Source organism: Struthio camelus, chromosome 1 (genome assembly GCF_040807025.1).
Source record: "Struthio camelus isolate bStrCam1 chromosome 1, bStrCam1.hap1, whole genome shotgun sequence".
Classification (NCBI taxonomy): domain Eukaryota; kingdom Metazoa; phylum Chordata; class Aves; order Struthioniformes; family Struthionidae; genus Struthio; species Struthio camelus.
In genome coordinates this window covers 222,542,700-222,565,372 of record NC_090942.1, presented here as the reverse complement: position 1 = coordinate 222,565,372, position 22,673 = coordinate 222,542,700, and the positions used below count along the sequence as shown (strand labels likewise).

General features: G+C 40.0%; 1 protein-coding gene across 7 annotated transcripts in view; it reads left to right on the top strand.

The window, feature by feature from the left end:
• The window catches only part of FCHSD2 (FCH and double SH3 domains 2), a 168,782-nt gene that overhangs the window by 66,147 nt on the left and 79,962 nt on the right, over positions 1-22,673 (top strand). For all 7 annotated transcript variants that reach the window (XM_068930774.1, XM_068930777.1, XM_068930773.1 and 4 more), the window contains 2 exons: positions 20,763-20,839; positions 22,282-22,426. In XM_068930774.1, coding sequence (XP_068786875.1) covers positions 20,763-20,839; positions 22,282-22,426 — 222 coding nt within the window. The remainder of the gene's footprint in view (positions 1-20,762; positions 20,840-22,281; positions 22,427-22,673) is intronic.

Sequence of the window (22,673 nt, the reverse complement as noted above, 5' to 3'; positions counted from 1 at the left end):
GTGCTTTTGGGAGCCAAGCTGTAGGGAGGACCGAGCTCCTTTGTTGCTGTGTTTTATTGCGTAGGAGCCCTTGCAGTGAGCGTCTCGGTATGTAGCGACTGGGTTTCAGTTACTGCATCATGGCGAAACAAAACGAGCACTTCTAAACTTTTTTATTTCTCGCCATAGGCGGCGTGTAAGCAAACCTGGGTGCTGAGATTTCCATGTTTGGGTATTTCTTACTTTCACACTGATATCTTTTATGGTTGTTTTTTTCCATATTGGAAAACCCTTTTGACTAAAATTTGGCTAAATAATCATTAGTAAACTACGAGTAGAGAGAGGCATATTTTTTCCTCCCCTGCCTTTTTTATTTTCCTTCTCAGTCCCTTTCAATAGCAGTTATAGGCCATATAATTCTTATTCAATAATTATTGCAACTCTCTTTCAGAGCCCACAATCAGTGCCCTTTAGTATCTTGCATTTATGATTGCTATTTGATGGCAGTGGCTGAGCGGAGGGGAGGTTTCCCTTGATCTTCAACTGCTGTTGCAATTCAGTTCTTCAGACCAGATTTGCATTTTATTACTCTATGTTGCTGCTGTCTTGTTGCTGATAACGCATTTGGCCACCCCCATTTGCGCAGCCATGGAGCTGCTGGTCTTCCTTTTCCCTAACTTAGCAATCAGCTGGTAACGCTTCTAATGAACGTTGCACTTCTCTATTTACAGGTGACCTGTACTTTGGCAATATCATTTGCACAAGTGTTAGATTTAATGTCGACTTTGGTACAAAAATTGCATGGAAAGACTGGCTGATCTGTTCCTCAAATAGCCGTTGATCAGTACTGCTAGTTTAAAGGAAGCCAAGTATGTCGCCTGGATTACGTATTTCTTTTTCTAAGAGGAAGCACTGAAATCATTCAATGGCATTTTGCTATAATGAAATTTAGTTTAGGATTAAAGTGGAAGATACCAGGCAGGAATACACATCACAGGATTTGGTGGTTTCTGCAGAAGTTCAAACTATCAAACACATTTTGTTTTTAAAAAAAAAAAAAAAATCACAACACCAAGCATGAATATTTGTTTTCTACAAATTAACAAGACAAGAAGCTTTAAGCTGAGTCTTATTACTTCAACAATTAACATTTTCAACATATCTTTTGATATTGTGTGGTTGATTCATTTACTTATGTATTTTTTTAATATTATGAACAGTGCTAGTTAGAATTACCCTGAAGAAAGAAAAAGGAGCTGTTTTGTTTGAATTACAAACCATGCTGTAGTTTGCCAACCCTGAATCACTAAATATATTTTCAGTGCCTGAATGTCTTCTTTAAAAACTGGTAGTGAATTCTGAATGGAAAAGTTGTGCACGTTGATGAATTGGGTGTGTATATATTATATATATTTTTAATCTGGTGCCATCTCCTTTACAGTAACTGAAAATTCATTTCACTTTGGATTCACTCTTGAAAACCGTGGTTGATTTCGCTATTGCCCTCGGCCTGCAGACCTGAAAGCTCCCCAACTCTTAGCTTAGGTTTCTGATTTACAGACCTGGCTCAAGGCTTGTAGAAGCAGGTCTCTGCTCGTGCAGGACTTAAGTTGGGGAAGGGGATTTAAAATCCGAACGTTCAAGGGGCTTCGATTGCTTTCCCCGTTGCTTGCTGCTGAGGTTTCCTGGGTTCTCCAGCAGTCAGCTTGCCGCTGGAGCTCCTAGGTTGAGGATGTGACGCGGGGACGGGGACCTTGCTCTTTGTTTTATTATTAGGGGGGTCCTGACCTCTGGTACCTCATTTTGACGTCGGAGCGGACCCTCGTGAGGAGCGGTCTGCGCTGAAAGGGCATCCAGCTGGAATTGCGTCTTGGGACGTGGTGGCCACTAGGACTGTGGATGCCGCCACGAAGCAATTAGACAAGCTCCTTAATAATTTATAGCTCGCCGTCTTAAGAGGTGTAAGGGGTTTTTGTTTAACCTTTCAGTTACTTCGGCGGAGCCTGTATTTAGGTTTGATATGATTTTTCATTTCAATGAGAGAATGCAGAGCCAGATGACTTCGTCATCCGTTAATTAACGCTTTGCGTTGCTATCTAAATGTAACAACATGCTCAGATCCCTCAGAACAATAGGGTGTGGGGTGAACAATACGTACAAATCCACGTGAAGCAGAAAATGAACACACAGGGTTTTTTGGTAAATCTTATCCGATACGTTAGTTTAAAAAAAAATCCTTTCAGTTGAAATTGTTTGTAACTCATTGTTCTTTTTTTCTCATTCTGTAATAGTCACCGTAAAATAAATACTATACTAAAATGAAAAAAAAATGTAACACTGGGGAAGGAGGGGGGGGGAAAGCAATTACCTGTTTCCTAAATCTTCATTGCAGTGTAGGACATATGGTGTTTATATCAGTGGCTGTTCTTTGAAATTATATTGACACCGTAGAGCACAATCGTTTTAGTAGTTTAATGCCATTTTGCAAAAAAACCCTCCGCAAACCGCAATCTGAGGTGTGTTGGAGAGAAAAAACCCAGTTTCTCAGGTGAAGGAAAATGAAGTGCTGTTAGATCGGGTTATCTGAAGACGTGCAAAGGCAAACAGAAGTAGAGATACCGCCCAGAAGCTCTCGCACAAAACGCTGTCTGTAAACACTCTCCCCTTTTTTTCATACGTAACAAATTTATTTCTGTAGGTTTTTTCCATTGCTGTAAATGTTACAAAATCAAAGTTACAAAGAACTTTTAATGATGGTATCCCAAGCATTTGCCTAGAAAAGGGATATATATATATATATATATATATATATATATATATATATATATGAAACATGCTGCTGACATTTGTGGATGTGACTTTTCCATTTGTTATGTTGGCTAGTTCTTTTTAGACAAACTTTTGACCTAACTTCACTTCCTCCCCCCCCCTTTGAGCGTGCCTAATTGCACTCTTTGGATAATGTTGTTTCTAACTGAGGGATTGGGATATTCCCGTTTTTATTGCATGGATCTATCCTGAACGTCCTGGCATGGAAATACTACTATAAGAAATACTTTGATTGACATAGCGGTCCATGACCAATGACTTCGCTAGCTGTAATGCTGCTGTTATATATAAATATGCAATGATTAAAATATATACGTATAGCTTCAAAGCTGAGTCTACGTGAGAAAATAGTGGAATAGATGATGAAATTACCGTGTTGTAAGAAATTTCTATGCATCAGCCAAGCTTTGGTAGCTCCTAGCCCCGGTGCAGGGGAGAGCTGGGCACGCCGTGGTTTGGGGACAAGGCGGAGGGACTCGAGCACTTACCAGCGTGGTTCTGTTCCTGCAGCTTTGCAAACGCACGGTTTTCCCCCCGGCTCCTCCGAGCTGCGTCGCGCGTTGATAAGGAACAATTTGGTCTTTTTTTGTTTTCTGAGCATGTTTGCACAAGGCTGTTGCTCCTGGCAGGTTGCTAATACTTACTCCTGGAAGTGACCGACTCTTTTTTTTTCTTTGTTTTGTTTTAAAAATAATGCTCACTAATCTTTGGAAAGTGAAAGTTTGCCACTAGGAACAAAAAAAGGAGTTTCGTAAATACTAAATCCTCGTCAAGATTTTGCTTTGAGTGGCTAAGAACTGAACAGCCTGCAACATGAAATACTGCGACTTCACTTAATTGCTCTGCCGTCTCCAACGAATTTAAGGCGCTGATGTGCTGAGGTTAGCGCGTTCTGTTGCCCGATGTGGTCTCGTTCGCTTCTGTGCTCGACTTGTTTATATTAGATTAATCTTTGCATATAATCTTTATCTGAGATTTGAGGAGCTGTCACTATGTTTGATTTTGGGAGTATTTTTTTTTCCAGGCCCTAGCATTTTTATATATATGTATATGTGTGTGTATGTACATAAAAATATATGTGTGTGTTTGTACACACACGCATGTATATACATGCGTATGTACGTGTGTGTGTGTGTATATGTATATATATATAAGCTATATAATGAGTTTTGACCCGTTCAGAAGCACTAGTGCTCTTAGGTACTGCAGTGGTCCACATGGTCATTTAAATGAAGTAAATACATATTGTCACAGATTTTTCTGACTTGAAAATATAATGAGAAATTTATTTTTGAAGCACGACCTTATGGTAAAGAGGATAGTCAAAAAAAAGCCTTTCTTCTAAAGGAGTTGTGTCACTTTTCCGCAGCTAGACAGCAAGACAGTTACAAATACGCCTGAGTTGAGAGAAGTAAAATCACATACGGTTGGTAAAACACGTTGGCTGACGTTCCTGGTTGAACGACTGAAGGGTTTTGACTTGTTGATGCCGAGGTGTTTCCACGCAATAGGCTACTACTCGTGCGACTGGTTGGCGTGAAATAAGAACCTGTTTCCAAGCAGCTCATTTCAGTCCTACCCGAAGATAAATTCAAATTAAAATACGTAGTACACTTGCTACCGGCGTGGACTTTTAAATGTTTCTTTTGTGGTAAGTTCTGACTTCTTCTCTGATTCGTTTTGTTGATGCGTGAGTAAGCTTAGTACTTGAGAGCAGGTCTTGAAGTCGTTAGCAAATACACAAATAAAAAGATTAAGTATATTTATTTAAGAATAAACTTATTCTGAGCCCAAACACGTTTGTCACAAATAATCTTGGTATGGTTTTACTGCCAGATTTCAGTCCTAGCTATTTTTTTTTTCCTGACGTGGAAGCAGACTTGAGAATTTGCCATATCTGCTTCTTTGAAAGTAGCACTAGAAGAACGCTGCATGCATCTGCGCAAGTAGAATTAGGCTCAGGACCCATTTAGAAAGCCAAAAAACAAACAAACAAACAAAAAAAAAAAACCCCCAAACAACCTTAAAAGATGACAGGGATTTCCTTTTGGACTTCTTTTTCCAACTCACCTTGTTTCTAAATTGATCCAGAGCGAAGAAGCTCCGAGGTGGTTGTGCATGGTTTGATTTTCACTGTGAGAAAGCTTAACGCAAGCTGCCCAAGGTCTGTTAAGGTTCTGACACAAGCTAAGGAAAACACGAAAATGCCCAGTTAAGAGGAAACATGCCATATGCTTGCCAGGACTTAGCTGCCAAACTCGACTACTTTCCTATTGTGTTAGCGCGTTGGAGACCAGATGGTACGCTTCCCCCTCAACTGGGCGTTTTCTGGCTTTTCTCCCTTGTTCTGTTTGAGGGATAATGCTGAGTCTACAGATTTCACGTGTGAAACACATATGTGGGAACGTGTGTGTATATAAAAATATACACACACACATATATATATATGTAAAATTTACCGTGGGTGGACTTAAAAGCTGCAAATGTTCCGAATGAGACTGAATCAGCTCTTGCTGCAAATATCTCAACGCAATCTTTCCTTCTCTTCTAGCTGTTTTGGCCAGTTTATTTACTGCGTGGAGGTTAGCTTTACAAATGTTTCTGCATTGTTCCCGTCAAATTTCTTTCTCTTAAATGAGCAGGAAGGAAATTTTATTTTTATTTATTTTTTGTTAGGTGAATGAAGTCAAACTGAGCTGCGCTTGGATTCTCTTGGCAGCTCTTGCAAGATTGAGCTGACTTTGTAGCTTTAGAGGTGACCTTGTAACTTCGGAGAAAAAAATATTTTCAAAAAGCCTGTTTTCCCCTTCGTGAGTGTTTGGCACCTAATAGCTCTGTATCCTGGGCTGTGGAGGTTTTTTATTATGGGCACTCGAGCATTAACACAATCTTTAACAGTAGTTGCAAGTGCCTTCTCTTCGGTCGTGTTGAAAATAGAAAAGATGTAAAAAAGCCTTGTTTATTTTACAAACTTAAGCTGCAAGAAAGGGTAGTTTAAGGTTACTCAAATTTTACTTAAAATTTACCCTTACAGTAATTTTTGGATGGTACGTTCCCCCATGATCTTCTCATGGCTTCATCAGTAATATGGACATCTCTTCTTTTTACTTGTCTACTGGAGTTTAAAAAAAAAAAAAAACCTTAGCAAAAACAGACATGATTTGCATGGATCTAAAGTGAATTTGCTGGTTCTGTTGGTTCTATCCATATGTCTGCACGGGGAGAAGAAGGGACGTTGCAGGATACTGGTTCGAATACACATCCACTGCAGCACCTGAACACTTGATTCCTTGGGTGTGTTGAACTATCGATTTCACGTGTCATCGCCGTGAAACCCATGGCAACATCTTCTAGGTCTCTTTGAGATTATAGACAACGGCTTCTCCCTGAGACAAAACAGCAAGTTGCAGATCATACAATTGAATTAAATTCACCTACGGGTTCACGCCTTCATTTGGTTGAACATGCACAAGTGTCTTTAAGGAAGGCAAAGGAAATAATTGCCTAGGGGAGCAGATAGCTGGGCTTGCACCACAGTGCAAGCAGTAAGGGGCAAGCAAAGCCCTCCTGCCCATGCAGGGAACCCAGGCTTGCTGCTCCTGCTGCTCCCCGAAGCGTCGGGGTGCCTGGAGCAGCAGCCGTCCTGGTTATCCCCAGCAGCATAAGAGGAGCAGCAAACTCCGTTTTTGGGGGTTGATTTTTACATTCGTCCCTGAAGAGTAAAAATCGGTTTTGCATTCCCTGTTGGGAAACCTTGGGACCAACTGTATGAGCGTTGACAGTTGGAGGCAAAATAATTTTGGGTTATTTGAGGTTGAAATGCTCCATTGTCATCTGGCATTTCGTGAACTGCAATGTCAAGTATGTGATGGAGCAATTTACTGATAGTAGCCTAGGCATTAACTGGAGGCCACGGGTTAAAGATTCTTGAGAATGTCATTTTTCATTCCAGCTCAGCTGAAAGATCAAAGAAACTTCTGTTGGTGTTGAAAAGAAAAAAATTACAAAAACGTGAGTTGTCCCAAGTAATCAGCAGTTTGTTGCTCTGACGGCCTCGTAATAAAGATTGAAATTTGGAGTTATGGAAAGGAAACTATTTACGTTTTATTCTTCTTGGCAATATCTTCCAAAATCCCTTGCCCGCGGGAGATATTTCAGAGTGAGGAGAATGAGATTGTTTGTTCTTAAAAGGCCGATGAACCCAGTTGTCATCTTAGGAACTTGCAGATCAGCCGTCACGAGCAGGCTAGCTGGAGACTGCAGAAGTTTATTTGTTCTTGGCCACATTTCTCTTGAAATATTTTTTTCTCAACCTTTTGAATTTCTCCTGTATTTTTCTGCAGGGCACAGTTGCATCAGTTTTTATCTCCTTATATGAGTACAAATTCTTCAGGAAAAAGTGCTTAGACGGAATTGTCATTACCGAGATTTGTTTTTGAGGTTGTCCACCACAACACACCATCTTTGCTGATGCTACCGAGTAGTTCACCAATCCCTCTTCACAGGTCAATTTCCAAAATTTGCTAATGGGCAGAAGACCCCCCCCCCCCCAAAAAAAAAAAAAAGTATCTACTGGTCTGAAATGTTGAAAATAATTAGCATAGTTAGGTATAACTTGACGTATACTTACCTCCTCTTCTGGCTAGCTGATTAATCCGGGCGTTTTACTGATGAATCTAAGCCTTTAGCTCCTCTGACTGCATGAGAGTACCAAAACTTATTTGCACGTGTAAGCATACACACTTTTTTCTTTCTCCTTTCCACAGAGCAGTTCAGTGGAAACGGTTGCCCAGCCAAGGAGAATCATCTTCGCTTGTTTAAAAGCTTGCAAATCGTTACCTCTCTTTGTCTTATAGGCTCAGCACTTGCAGTGGTGCTTTTAGTGGATAGCTATTTGTTTTAAAAAAAAAGAAAGTATCGGTCTAGCCTTCAAATGTACTACCTGAAACAGCCTGTTGTAGTGTCTGGAGTACAATTAATTCCTTTACTGAACTGTACCTAAGAAGGGCTTGAGGATCAGTGGAAAGCCTCTCATCCTGGAAATGATTGCCATTTGGCTACTGAATTAAATAGTTGGCCTTGGGCCTCGTTACGTGTCGTTGAAGTTTATCACATAAATTAGATAAGCGTCTGTATTTAGCATATGTCTTTCGTTGTGGCTGGCTTTATCAGGATAGTCTTCTCTCAAGATAACGCGTGTAATACTCCCAAAACCTAAAGGAAGTCTGGCATCGAGGGACCTGTAGTAGAAAGATAGGACAACTTTCCAAGGGAAAACCCTGCATTAATGCTCATCTGATGATGATCCATCTAATCTGTCTCGGCTGATGATTAATGCTCATCTTGAGTGGGTGGTCGGTTGAGGTGAAGCGGTGGAATGGCCCTACTGCAAGGGGGGAGCGCAGGTGAACGTCGTCCTTGGCCGTGTGTATTTTTGGAGGTGGTTAAGGAAAAGGTGCGTTGCTCACTTAGCCCAAAACTTTGTAGGTCAACAAATGCATGGCTGCAGAAACAGACTGTCTCGGCATAACCCTTTTTTAGTATCACGTATAGAAGGGTGAAATATCGTTGAAGTAATTCAGTGGTGCTAGGAGTAGCCTTTCAGGGCTTAGTGTTAGAGAAAAAACACTCGAAGGAAAATTGACGAGAATTACAAGCCAAAAATCCCGTGCTGCAAAGTCTAAATAGTGATTATAATGATTTTTAGAGTTAACTTTGTTTGAATAAACTTTGCCACTGGAGACCCACGAGATTCACTGAAGGTATGACACTGCGTTTTCAGGCAGAGTTCTCCCCCTCACCCCCAAAAGCATTTTACCATGATATTTCCCCATAAAACGTACACATTTTAACTAACAGCACTAACTGATTTATCCAATTCAAATATAAAAGTTTGCTTAATTGCCGGTTCCATACTGTAAAGACAAAACAGGCCTTGAAGTTAATTACCAAATGCAAAATTAATTTTGATGCTGTAGTGACTGATAGATTTCAGAATACTAAAATTTAGGTTGTTATAAACTGATCAATAAAGATATGGCAAGCACAGCAAATTTAATCCTTACTTGCCAGCTGTTACTGGATAGATTTAAAAAAAAAAAAAAAGGTTGCGCTGTATGAAACATGGGGCTGTATAAATGCTTTGTAATAACGGGAACCTTTAATTAAGAAGTTCCCCCAGAATGGAAAATACCAACCTGCTCGATTGTGAAGGCACCATGCTCCGAATAATACTAAGCACCTCCAGAAGTTGCTGGCAACTGCACTTTAGAGAATAAAACACGTTCAGACACGGTTTTTTTGCAACATGGAAGAGGGTGACTGTAAAACGCGCTCCTCAGCGGGGCTGGTGAGCGCGGCGTGATTTCGCAATCCCAGGTTTAGATGCTGACTGCGTAGAGTCTGGGATGTGATTTGCCCAAGCAATTCGTCTCCGAAACGAGACAGAAAGGTAGTGGAAACGTCCTAACGCTAGCGTTCCTACGTTTAGGGTATATTTGTATATGTTGCAATTAACCGCTCACTTTACAGGAAAAAAGAAACAAATAGACTTTCAGATTCGAGAAATGATGTGCGTGGTTTTATAAGCCAGTTTGATTACTATTACTATTGATTAAAGCCGGTGAACTCCACTTGGCATAGTTAAACCCTCCTGATTTTAGAGAATTATCTCTCTGATCTTCCTTGAGGTTATCTACGGTTCTTTTTATCCCTCTTGTGGAGCTTAACAAATACTCTCGCTTTATTCTTTACCCCATTATGCGTGTTGGAAACTTCCTGTTGCACTTTACTGAATGTTTTCTAGGTGCCCGGCCGTATTAAATTATCTCAAGTGTAGTGTCTGAATTAGAGCTTTCAAGAACAATTCTTAATAAGTTTTGACTTACGCTAAAAGACAACGTTGTGCTGCACTTCTGTCTACCCTTCTCTTACATGTTTGTGTGTGTGTGTGTTTTTTTTTTAAATAAATGTATCAGTTTGTTAAATATTGCTGTACGTTTCTTCTATTTTCTTTAATTCGTGGCATCTGATTCTTTGGTGCATTTCAGCCGAATTTGATAATATTACCGATTTTAACAGGTAGCGTCACCATCTCTGTCTCCTGTCCTGACTCTCATAAAGTACGATTCTTAATTAGACCCTCTTTCTGTATCATCTGTTTTCTTTAACTTCTTAAACTTAGTTCATAATTTTGCATTTAGTAGTCTGAAACAGTGACTGTGGGTTTTTTTAGAATATTTTAATCTTTCTGTGATACTGCATTTGCAGCCTTTTCCAGTTTCAATTTGAATTTTCCGCTTATTTAATTCTTTCCTGCCTCTCTGTTGCATCACATTGAAATTCAGCTGCATGTCTTTTACAGCCTTGTGATTAAGAAACAGAAGTAAAAATTGACTATGGGATTTTCCTTAACTCCACTTCCTCAGTTAGTTATTACTTTTGATGTTATGCATGTTTGCAAAGAGTTTTCTTAGTCTCCTCTGTTGCCGTCTCTGCAAATGCTGATAATGAGTCTGTTTCTACTGTTTAATCCATCTTTGTGGCTGAAGAGTCCAGTATGTAGTTTTACCATCATATTTTCATATATTTTCATGCCTGTACTTCTCCATTTCCACTTTCTTTTCACGTCTTTCTACAATTCAATGTTATAACGTAGGAAAACGCATACATTCAGTAATGTTATATTCCGCCTTGGCTTATTTATTATGTTGTTAGCGTCCTTTCCGCTGTCCCGGTGTTTTTATTATTGTACAATTCTTTTGCTTAATTTTCTTTGCACTTGCACGAATTGAAGTTCCTTTAATGTCCCAGAAAGTAGCGGCAGATTTGACTTAACCATTAAGTCGCTTAAAAAAACCCACATTTTAGACTTTTTCACACTCTTACGATGTGTTTATCCTGTTTTCAACCACTTCTGCACAATGAGAAAGCTAGTACTGTTTTGAAAGTGAAAGTTTTGATTTTTAGGCTCCTTTATAAACCAAATATTACGAGACTTAGATTAAGGGTTATTTGGCAACATTGGTTGACCAGGCTCCTCCAAGAAAGGCTGAGTTAGATTATAAATACCTTTTTTCTTGTTGAAAGAAAGCGTTTCCTTTTTTAGAAGGAAAAAATAACAAAAAGTGTTGACCGTGACACATTTAAATTTTTCAGAGAAGGAAAGCTTTGTGACTGGGATATTGTATGTGGGAATGTACCAAGCTATGTTAAGCTTTTTACTACTTTCTCTACCAAATGCCTTGTCGGCAGTGGTAGACTTCATGCAGCACAGTGCTTCCCTGGTGCGATTCCCTGAGTTTTCCCTGAAAGAATGATGCTGAGGTTTTTCCCTCAAATTCTTCCATCAGCCAGGCTAGCTAGTTAATACAGCTTTTTTTTTTTTTTTCCTGCCTTAGTTCAGTGTCTGCCTAGAAGATCCCATCCTGATTTTTGTGTTCTGTAAAGGAGCGACTACCTCACTATTACCTGGACAAAAATATTGTAGAAGATGAAGTTGCTGCCGTACTTCATCAGCTCCCCAAGAAGTGAATTACTGGAAATTTGGAATTTAAAAATACAGTAAATCCCCTGATGCATTACAAAAATGGGAAGTACCAGGTTATGGTCTCTCAATAATCCCTCAGCAAAGCAGAACATCTTAAGTAGCACCTCTGAATGCTTTTGGTTTGTATCCCTGAAACTGGCCAAAAGTGATGATGAGGACATGGTACGGATTTCTCCCGTTTCTCTCTTTCGTAAAGAGCAGGGGAGACGGTTGAAAGGACAGGCTGCTTTGGAGCTGCAGCATGGTTCGTGTGAAAAACAGCGTACAGAAGTCTATCGTGGCTGGTGGTGAGCCACAGTGCTGGTGGCACTTCTCTACTGTCATCCTGGCACGTTACTCTCCAAACACTTGTTTAGAAGGGGGATTTTGGAAGAAATAGTACTCTTCCTCCCTATCTGTGGTTAGTGAATTTTGCTGCTGGAGCTTTTTACCTCCAAGGCACAGGTTCTGATGTGAGGAGATAAAATATCCTGCCTCTAGAGATGTGAGGTCCTGCCATGCTTTCTGTTGCAGCAAGGCACCCACAACTGTCCAACACGTGAAAGCGTGTTCATCTAATAAAAACCCCATCGATCATTCTCTACGCTGAGCATTCATGGACTATTAAACAGCTTTCCGAGTCTTTATCATGTCCAGATGCACTACAGGCAAGCTTAAATATTTCTAGAAGATTGTCTAAAGTTATAAAATGGACATGGCCAACAACCTTCTTGTCTAGTGCAGTACGATGAAAAGGAGATTTAGCTCATAAAAAAACTCTGTAAAACAATGGTACGCTCTTCAGTAATGCTATGCAGGACTTCGATTTATCTACTGGAAATGGAGGTTTGCTCAAGAAAGCTCAATCTTTTGACCAAGAGGCTGTTGAACTATCTTAAACTATGCAGAAAAGTACTGTGGTTTAAGCCTTCAGCACTTTTTAACTTGCTTCTGTTTCTGTTGTGGTCTAGGGAGAGCTGGGAGTGGCTGTTCGCTTAGCATATTTTACCTGCTAAGACTGTCGAGCTAAAAATTGCTATGTCTGTACGTCCTACATGAGGAAGGTCTCCAAACTTGCATCTGACCCTCGATACCAAAGAGCTCAGACAGCCCTACAGCGCGTAGGCAGCGTATGCAGAAGAGGAAACATCACACAAAAAGCACATCACGTGTTGAAATACTCGCTGGAGCATGCGACAAGAAAGTTTTGCATCAAAATTTTGCTCAGAGTTGCAGACAATTCAGCTAGGTATACTGAGTCGCATCGTGAAGATGACAGTTGTTCTGGTCGACTGAAATCCTGTAGTTTAAGGAGGACTCCCTTGTTAGGGGACGTAAGCTCGCAATCGGGAAGATGGAGTTAGCCTTTATAGTAGCAGCGTTATAGTAGTGTCGGGAGGGGGTTTGTTTGCGTTTGTTGTCATATGTACCCAGAATTGGGAAGCTAAAGGCCGGAGAGTTTGGAGACAAAGCAAACAGTTTGAAGCCTGGTAAAGTATAGTTTTATCCCTTAAAATCTGTTGAAATAATCTATCAATTCTTAATAGTGGAAACATGCAGATAAAGAAACTTCCAACGTTCGTTATTTGCCAAACGAACAAAAGCGTTGCGGGTAGTTTGGCTTATATTAATCTCTACGTTAAATTCCCTTCATTGAGATCTTGGCCTGATGCAAGGTCAGGAATATAAGAGGTTAGAGGATATTGTGATAGATTAAACGAATCTGATTTGGCTTTAGGTCCAGACAACCTGGCTCTGGAGAAGTTAGCCTCAGATAGTTTCCTGTTTTAAAGCTGTGAGCGATTGTCTTTGAAAACTCTCGAGTTAAGGGTGAGATTTGAAAGACTCAGAAAGGGCAAACTTCTCCTGCCCTTTTAAAAGGAGCGCTGGGGGAGGAAGAGTGAAGGAATTACATCTCGCTGGGCTTAGTTGAAATTCCTAGAAAAGCAATAAATAAAAAGTGTTAAGAAAAACAGCTTAACGCTGGTTTGACTTCTTTCCCCCCCTTCTCCCTTCCCTGTTGCAAGGGTAACAGGTCTGCAAATAGAGGAGGTGCTAGATGTCTTGACTTTAGGTTAAAGTTATCGAGGCTTTCATGTGGTCCTCTAAAATGCATGCTAGGGAAATATGGTCTGGATAGGACTACCACAGGGTGATGAAAAACATTTGGAAAATCATGCTAAAAGAGTAGATATCAAATAGTTCTTTGTTAAAGTGAATGAGGTTTCATAGGGCTTGTCCTTAACCCAGTAGTAGTCAGCGTTATCGTTAGTAAACTGGAGGATGGAGCGAGCTTTCTAAATTTAGAGATGATACCGACTCAGGAAGGGCAGCAAGTGAGTCTGCAAACAGTACTGAAGTTCAAAAGCAGCTAGTGAAAATCAGACTTTTTAATCAGGTTTTTAAGAGTAGATTGTCCCTCCTTAACGGTGGGAGAAGGGAACATAGACTTTCCTTTCTGTAAGTGCTCACGGGCGTTCCCTTTACCTGTGAATATATAGTTGCCGCTTATTTGTTTGTTCATTTATTTATTTATTTATTGGAGCATAGAGAGTAATGCTCAATTCCCGGAGCAAGATGCTGAGGGAAGAATTAAAGGAGATGCTACTTTCGGTGAAGTAAGAGCTGAAAATAAGTGTCTCTAGCTCAACAAGCAAGCAAACAAAAACCACGAACGCAAGAGGTCTGACCTTTCCTTTGACAAACCCGACTGCGAGTGCCCTGTGTGATGCTTACTGTGAGTACAGGAGGCTGTTGCATTGCTGTGAATGCAATGTCTTTTTGAGCTTTTTTTTCCCCTCCTCTTTGTCTTCTAGTCATGTTTCAAATATCAAAAAATGAGAAATGAAACAGCTTGGAAACGGACTGGAAGTTGAAGAATGAGACGTGTAGGTGGCAAGCTCCATATCTTCCCAAACAGGCATTGTATAGCAGCAGGGAGGAATAGCTGAACATACAAACCGGAAGGAGAAGCAAAATTATTAGAGTTGCAGCTTTAGCGGAGCTGATTAGCCTTTCATAATATTTGTAAGGAAGAGTTTTACAAGTCTTACTCCGGATAGATGGAAACTGTTTTATCACTTGTTGAACTGTATTTTCAGGTAATGCAGATAAACAGTCCGGGCATAGTTTTGATGTGCGCCTTTTAGAAAGTATTGGGATGCATCGTAGAAGTCCATCTGCTGCCCATTACGTACTTTGTTATCAATTTTATTTATGAGCCTTAGTCATGGTCTCATTGCCTAAGGCCCTGTGTAAACTTAGGACAAAGTAATTGCATCTGTCAGCGTTTTTGTCTTCAACTTGTAATGTAAATTGGACCGAGTCATATCCTGCATTAGGATCCCCAAATTGAGCCCGTTCTGGCCTGAGTTTCTTCTTATTAAAACATTGAAGGTTTTATTGAATGTAGCTCTAGTAAACACAATGCCACTTTAAATAATCGCTGTGGGCAGCTTAAGATCTTACTTGAAATTCAGTATCGAGACTTTGCTAGCTAAATCGTTCTGCTGTATTCAGGAGCTGAAGTACTGTTCTCGCCATCGAGACGCCACTGCATTAAGATTTCCCTCCCTCCTTGCACGTTCAAATGTGTATCCAAATGTTTTGAAGAGATTGTGAACAGTGTAAAATACATTTAAAGGTACTATTCAAACTCATTTAAAAAAATACATATAGATTAATTAAACAGTCTAAGAAATTTTTGGCAATAAGTATCTCACTATTTCAGTAAGTGAGAATCTTTGAACTCATAAAATTGGTTTAACATCATACTAGTTTAAGAAAAGAATCTGAGAGCATCAAGAAAGGTGCCTTAACACAGGCATCCAGAATGCCTTATTGGTGCTGGACCTAATTTTTTGAATTTTTGCAGTAGGGACATTTTTCGAAATGTCAAAATCTCACACAGCTCAGATGTGTATTTCTTTTTTGGAGGATTCTTTCTACATGGTGGTTTCTCTTCACTCTCAGCCAATTTCACTCTCATGGAAGTAAAAATGTAACTTTAAAAATCATCTGACGTTAGTCAAAGTGCAGCTGTTCCAGTGTTGGAAAATGACTTAATGAAATTCCCCATTTTATTTTTTAAGAACCAACAGGAATAAAATACAATTTTCCATCTCTCATGCAACTGTGAACAATGGTTGTGTTAAATTCCTGTCAAACAAACAGTCCAATATTACTGAACAATTATTTTTATTTAAAAAAAATCAAAACCAGAACTCCTCTCCAAACTCCTCTCATGCACAAGCAGTTGATGGGTGTGATAGCGAAAATTTAGAAATAATAAAAATACTACTTCTGTTGCTACTCTTGGAGACTTTTTCGTGGATGGTGTTGAATAGTACAACTGTCTTTCAGACTTGTGTGAAGTCAGTTGAATTGGGTGTAATCTTACTCCTTCTAAAGAAGAAGTCAAGAAAAGAGAGATGTATAAAGGTCTCCTTCATGGAATACCAGAACAGTACTTAGAAAAGCGAAATAGTACGGGAAAGCCACTGGCGCTATACCTGCTGCCCAGGCGGTGATCTTGAGGACCACTCAGCCAAATTACCAGGCTTACCTGGGTGGGAAAAAAGCGTTATTTTCTTTCACTTGTCAGTGGTCAGCGCTTGGAACGGTTGCTCTACCAAAGTAGAAAAAAGGCGTATAGCATCATGTAGTTATACTACATATATAGCTAACGTCATAGCTGATGGTTATTAAACATACAGAGCATCAGCTTGCTAACTTGGGCTTGGCTTCAGGTAAGAATTTTTGCCTTTTCTGTTGCTTGAATTCTCCTTTTCATCTTCGCCCTCTCTTTTGCTGACTGTTTCAGTAATGCAGGTCCCACCAATGGTGAAAAAAGCATGGCAGAAAGGAAGCTTTTCAATCACAGACTTGTTACGGCATCTGCTGCCCATATGTCCTTCGTGTCTGCCAGGCCTCAGATTTAATGTGTTGCCTAAGGCCTTGCGATCTGTCTGGACTTTTTCTACCATCTATTTCTGCTTTCCCACTTGGAGGGATTATTTGCTCTGTTTTCTCTTGGCCTCTGTTGGTGTTACTGGGATCACAGGATATTAGAGATTGCTCAGAGGACGGTATTTCTCTCTCCTCCTTCTCCTTTCAAGGACTTCTTTCTTCAACCATTAATAGCAGGCGGTAGATTTATTCATTAAATACATAAGTAAAACAGCTGGTGGAGTCTGTTCCAAAAAAGAGAAATGATTGAAGTGATGCAAGTCATCGAAAGCTTCTTCTGAGTGAGATGAGGTCCTAACACTGAAAACGTGCGCTAACTTTGTCCTGTTGGTAGGTACTTGCCAAAACTCAGTGTTACATCAGATAGTATCTACCACGCTTTCTGCCATCGAGAGGGCCTAGATGCCGTCAGCATCTTTCAATTCTTGCAAGTAAAGATCTTGAGAATGCTTTGAAAATCACTGTTAATGTATGTCATCTTAAAAGCCATGCACTTTTCTATCACTAACCTTTTAATTTGGGACATCTTTCTCTTTCCTTCTCTGTCAGGAAGTGTTTATCTTCTCTTTAGTAGTTTAGCAAACGTTCCCAAAGTATTGCCTTTTGTCCTCCCCCAGTATCTGTTGCAACCAGCCTTATTATGCTGGAGATATCTGGAAAGATTGTAGAAAATGTCAGTAAATAGATCCTTCGGTGGGGTGAGCAGGTAATAAGGGACACCAGACAGAAGCTGCAGCACAGGAAGTATGAATCTGAGTGTACACGAAGCTCTGTTCTGGTTTTTTTCATGTTTCCATGAAGTAGAACGTCACGTCTAGCTGTTGATTCCTTGGCCAATAGATTGATACAATCTTATGTCCCATCCGTTCATCCGTTAGTTTTGCAAACAATTGAAGTACCCATCAAGGTGTAATAGTAACACAGTTGTAGTATGGCAATATAATACATGTTTTGCTGGAGGAGCGAAGACGCAGAGGAAGGATATGTTTCTTCTTAAGTCAAAGCTGGCATAATATGACAAGCCAGTTTGTTTACACTATTTTGCATTTGCTCTTTCTAAATCCTATTTAATGCATTCTTAACACACAAGAGTCACAAGACACATTTCTTTCGACAAATGGCAAGCGGGGGTTACAGTGCTTGCAGGGAATTTCATACGTTCTTAGCTTTTCATATCAATAATTATTGATTAAAAATAGTGTACTTTAAAATGAATCAATACATTCAGGTGTTATTACCATTCAAAGTGATTAACCGAACTGCTATTCCGATTCAATGATATACTACTTTAGGAGGAAACTATAAAACTAAAAGGAAAACAAATCCTTGTTTAACAGTTATCAGAGCCGACTATTTTTATAGATTTGGTAAACTGTGTTTTTACATATTATTTCCAAAAAAAAGTAATATTTTTCAAATGGCAAAATTTTTGAAACAAGAACTGTGCCTTTGCCCAATACGAGTAGATACAGTTGCACTTGTGATGAAGGGGGTTGCCGATATCCTAATATTTCAACATTGCTTTTCCTGAACTGAATTTTATTTGGAGACTCTATGCTTAACTGTTTGAAGCTCACCAAAATTGAGAGGGAAAAGAGGTTTTTATGGATTTCGCTCAACTATGAGTGGGGATTTCCGTAGTAATATTTTAATAATGTCTTTACTAAGTGAAGCAGCATCCAATTCTATAAAGTTACTTCTACAGAGGTTTTAAACTGTGGGAAACGTGTTATCAAATAATACTGACATCCAAAGAGCGTTCAGAGTGGACTGCTGCTGTTGCCTCCTGAAAAACTTGTTCTGGCCTTTAAATATCATTATTGCAAGCTGTTTACATTGAGAAGGACGTGATGGATGTGTGCACCTTTGAGCAGGGAATGAGCACGCTCCTGGGCTGCATGCGTGGCCAAAGGTTAAGCAACCAGTTGAGTTCCCAGCTTGAGCTGCACAGTGGTATTCTTTGTTTCAGCAGAGCAAAACAAAAAGTGTCATTGAGAAAAGAACAAGAAGGATCTTATAGCAAAAAAAAAAAAAAGTTACATTCAGCCTAAAGTTTAGGAATGCTAATCTACTGTACCAGTCTAATTAAAAACAATATGTTTGCCTACAGCTGTTTTCTCTGAAAAGTATATAGTGATTTTTGTTGGCTTAACAGTTGTGATGGAAAAAATAGTAAATGATTAAGCATCTCAGAGTAAAGCTGGAGCCCCGTATTCAGCGTTTCACTGATTTCTGTGGCACAGTTGTTCAGGTTGGGAGTAAATAGTCAAGCTCATATACTCATGCTAGTTTTATGGTCAATTTGATCACATCAGCAATAAGTGTTTCTGAATGCGAAATTGGCTTGAAATATCCCTATTGTAACTTTATGCACCTTTAACTTAGACATAGCTAGTCTGCAATGACTCAGTGAACTTTTTATGTTGTTAGTTTTCCGTTTTTAAGCATTCATTCAGCCCCTTGGGGCACATCTCTCAGATGGAATCTGATGCAGGAGGGACCGAACCATGGAAGCGTAGCTCAAGGTGGAGGTACCTAAGCAGAGCTACCAACCTCATCACAAACTGCTCTGCTAGATTTAAAGGAAATGTTGATCATCTTGTTGACTCACTTTTTAAGAGCTACCTAATGCAATCCGTGCACTTCTTAAAAATGGAAGAAGTTGCAGGCATAACTTTGCTTGCAAAAATTACTGCTGAATGTATATGTGAACGTGTCAGAAGGAAATGTTGACGAGAAATGTGGGCATGATCCTTATCCGAGCAAAAAAAGTACAGGGTAAATTGGTGAGAATAACTCAACTGGAGTTCAAAATGGGGAATAGCAGCTCTTAATTGGCTTCCTAAGGGCTATTAATGGAAACAAGGCCACGGAAAAGTGGTGGCCAGCTCTAGCAGATTGACTCAGAGCACCACAAAAAGGTGTGCCAGGCTTAATGGAGAGAGCTAGCCCTCTCCAAAGGGCAAGCCAAAAACGTGCAGGATGGTTCAGGAGCTAAAGCTGGGCAACATTGAGCACAGGGATGTTGCCTATATGAAGGTAATAGTTTATGTATATGTTTTTATTTTTTTTTATGAGTGCGTTTGGCAATAGATAAACACAATCGATCTGGGTGTTGTGCAGCCAAGCTAAAATTTCGGTAGTAGATAAAAGACTGCTTGGAGTTTGACTCCAAGATGAAATAACGTATGAAATAGATGTCTTTAATATGAGAGAACGTACGCTTTCTACTAAAGATATATTAGCACATTGTTTTCTGCGTCAATCAAAATGCTTGTGAACTAGGTGGTGGGTTCTAGCGTCGAGTGCCCAGTAAAACACGAATGAAATCTGGGTGAAAGCACTTTTTGAGGGACCTCTGACATTTTTCTCCCATCAGAACTTCGGGGCTGCCCTGCAGGACCCTAAAGAGGGAGAAGATTATATATAATTTTTTTAGCTGGAAAGGGAATTTGAACCCAGGTCTCCCACTTCCTTGGTAATAGGCTTTTATCCAAAAAAAAGGGTGGGGAGTCCTCTTCCAGTGACCGCGGAAAAGCACGAACCCTGCTCAGTTCAGTCTGTGTTCTGCAAACCCTTTAGGGGAATATCCTCTGGGTTGGATGCCACGGACCCTTTTCTCGTGCCAATCTTCTGATGATATTGGATTCGTAAGCAATCTATCCCGTTAGATGAGCCTGCACGCGACTCCCCCTGCCCTGCGTTGTTTACGAACTAAATTTTGCAGCGCTCTGAACGTGAATATGAAAATAACGTTATGGATTCCCCCCACCGAGACGGTGCAAAGTGAAACGCAGAGACTAAACGGCATAAATAATTAAAGCTGCACTGGATTTTTCAGTCTCCAGTCTATGGGGATCTCCTGAGGAAAGGACCCCCTGAGCAGTTGAGCTCCATCAGTTCACTTCTAGTGGTGCTTGCAACCTTGACCGCCCAGAGTCAGACCTCTCAGTCTAGTGCACATACGCACATGACCTGATGTTTCCTTACTTCGGAGAACCCCGTACGGTTAACCCGGGCGGTTAAATAACGATTTTGATGACGTGGTAGCTGTGACCGATTACATTTAAGAGGTTTTACTTCAGATTTGCACGGCTCTGGTTCTGCCACACGCTGCGTAAAAACATCATCTGTGTTTTTTGGTTTCACTGGGCTTATTCAGATGGAGAAGTATTTTCAGTCCTCGGGTGTGGGTTTGTGGACTTCGTCTAGAAGCGCCTCTGGAGTAAAACGTTCACGCAAAACTGATTAAGGTGACCCAACAAAAACTAATTAAAACAACAATGTAAAAAGGGGTGCAAATAGCAGTCCTTTATTACAGTAGTTCATTAAAAGTGTATTGGTTTATTCCTTTATATGTCAGATTATCACTTGTGTGATATGATTGCAGAAATGCTTTTTTGGGTATCTCTTGTTTTTAACTCTTTTTTTTCTTTTTTCTTTTCTTTTTTTTTAACAGAGCATTCAGAAGCTGGCTAGTCAGTACTTAAAGAAGGACTGGCTTGGAGTAAAAGCTGATGAGCGAAGTGATTATAGGTAATTTAACAGTTGGATATCTTGAAATAGCTGTTCTTATATTTTCAATCTGTTTAATTTTTCTGCTCAGCAGTGAAACAGCTCTCTTCTGTAGTTAAAATGTTTTTTTTCTATGTTGCGTGAGTGTTGTCAGTTAAAAACGAAGCTTTATTTTCCTCTGAATTTTTGAGATAGGCTTAAATAGATGTCTTTTTACTTGAATAATTTAGGAAGATAGAAAAAACAAAATGAGAAAACAGGAAAAAAGCTTAATTGCGCATCCTTTTTGGGTATAAATATTTGGGGAGTTGGTATATGAATAGATATTTTCTTAAATAGCTTTAAGGTTAGAGTAATAAGCATGTGGATTTCTTCATAGGAAAAGACGAAAAAAAACAAGCCCAAATTTCTTTTTAGGAGGCTAATCTTAATTCAGATCGCACCTGACAGCGAGGCATAGCCAGAAGCAATTGTTTCCAAAATTAGCTGCATTAACAAGAAAGGTGGATCACAACATGAAAGCAGAAATGACTCCGTTGCTGAAAGCCTCCTGCTTTTGAGTAGTAGCTCCTAAATGTTCTCAAAAAGTTTTAAAGATATTTAGCCTGCTCTTTGTAGGCTGACGAGTTTTGTTTCAAATGGGAACAAATTGTTCACGGATTTGTGTTTGGGCCATTCAGTTCTTCTCCGACACAGAAGCGGTCTGAAGGCAATAAACTGAATTATCGGTCTGAAGTTTATATAAAAGCCGGCCCGAGCACGCAGACCCCTCCTGCATGCAAGTTGCTTCCCAGCCGCCACGTGTTAGTTCTGCCTTCTGCACCATCCGATCCACCCGCATGGCCCAGCGGTCCACAAATACGTGGACGCTTTCTTTGCAAGTTCGCTGATCTTTCCTTTTTGCCAGCTGTGGAGGAGATCTCACCTCCTCCTTGCCCTTCACCTTCTCCTTCCGCCTTTGTGGTGGCTGGACTTGAGCGCTTCCGAGGTGTTGTGGCTGCCGGAGCCGTCGTTGGCTCGTTATTGCATGATGCCGAAACTACAGGTAGCTGAGGCAAAATTGATGGGCAGCCTCACTATTTGCTCGATTGCAGGATGCCCAGAACCACAAATCCGTGACCGTATTCACGATCCACGATCAGATGTTGTTCGGTTGGTTTGAACGGTGGGATCCGTTCCGTTAGAGCAATGGATTCACCCAAAAGTGTTTGCCGAAAGACTGAATCACGAGGCAGAGAGAGGAGGGAAAATTTTGTTTTTTTGTAGAATTTCAAGATTTTGTAAAAGCGCAAATATTTGCTAGATCAGCATAAATGATTCTGGGTTTTAGTTTTATTTTTTAGTAGCAATCTTTTGAAAAATGTATGCCACTCTTATTTCAAACAACACACATTTTCAGTAGTAATGCGTGACCTTTCTTTCTCTCTTTCTTTCTTCCCCCAAACTTACTTTCTTTATTTTAGGAGCATGTACTCAGTTTGGAAATCCCTTTTGGAGGGCACAATGCAAGTGGCCCAATCCCGGCTCAATATCTGTGAGAACTATAAAAACTTAATTTCCGAACCAGCTAGGACTGTGAGATGCTTTAAGGAACAGCAGCTGAAAAAGGTATTAGTGTTTTCTGTTTGTTTACTGGGTTTTTTTAACCTTTTGTGGCCTTTATTTAGAAAAACGGTTGATGGAAATGTTATAGTAGGGCACTTCTAAAATATGTATATTCTTTTCAGTCTCCCATGTGCATGTTGCTATAGAATTAAACAGCCGGTTTGCTGAGGAGGGAACACAGCTCTGAGCTGTCTTATCTGGAATTTAAATTGCACTGAGCTGAATTTTTAAAAACGTGATACAAAGTTAG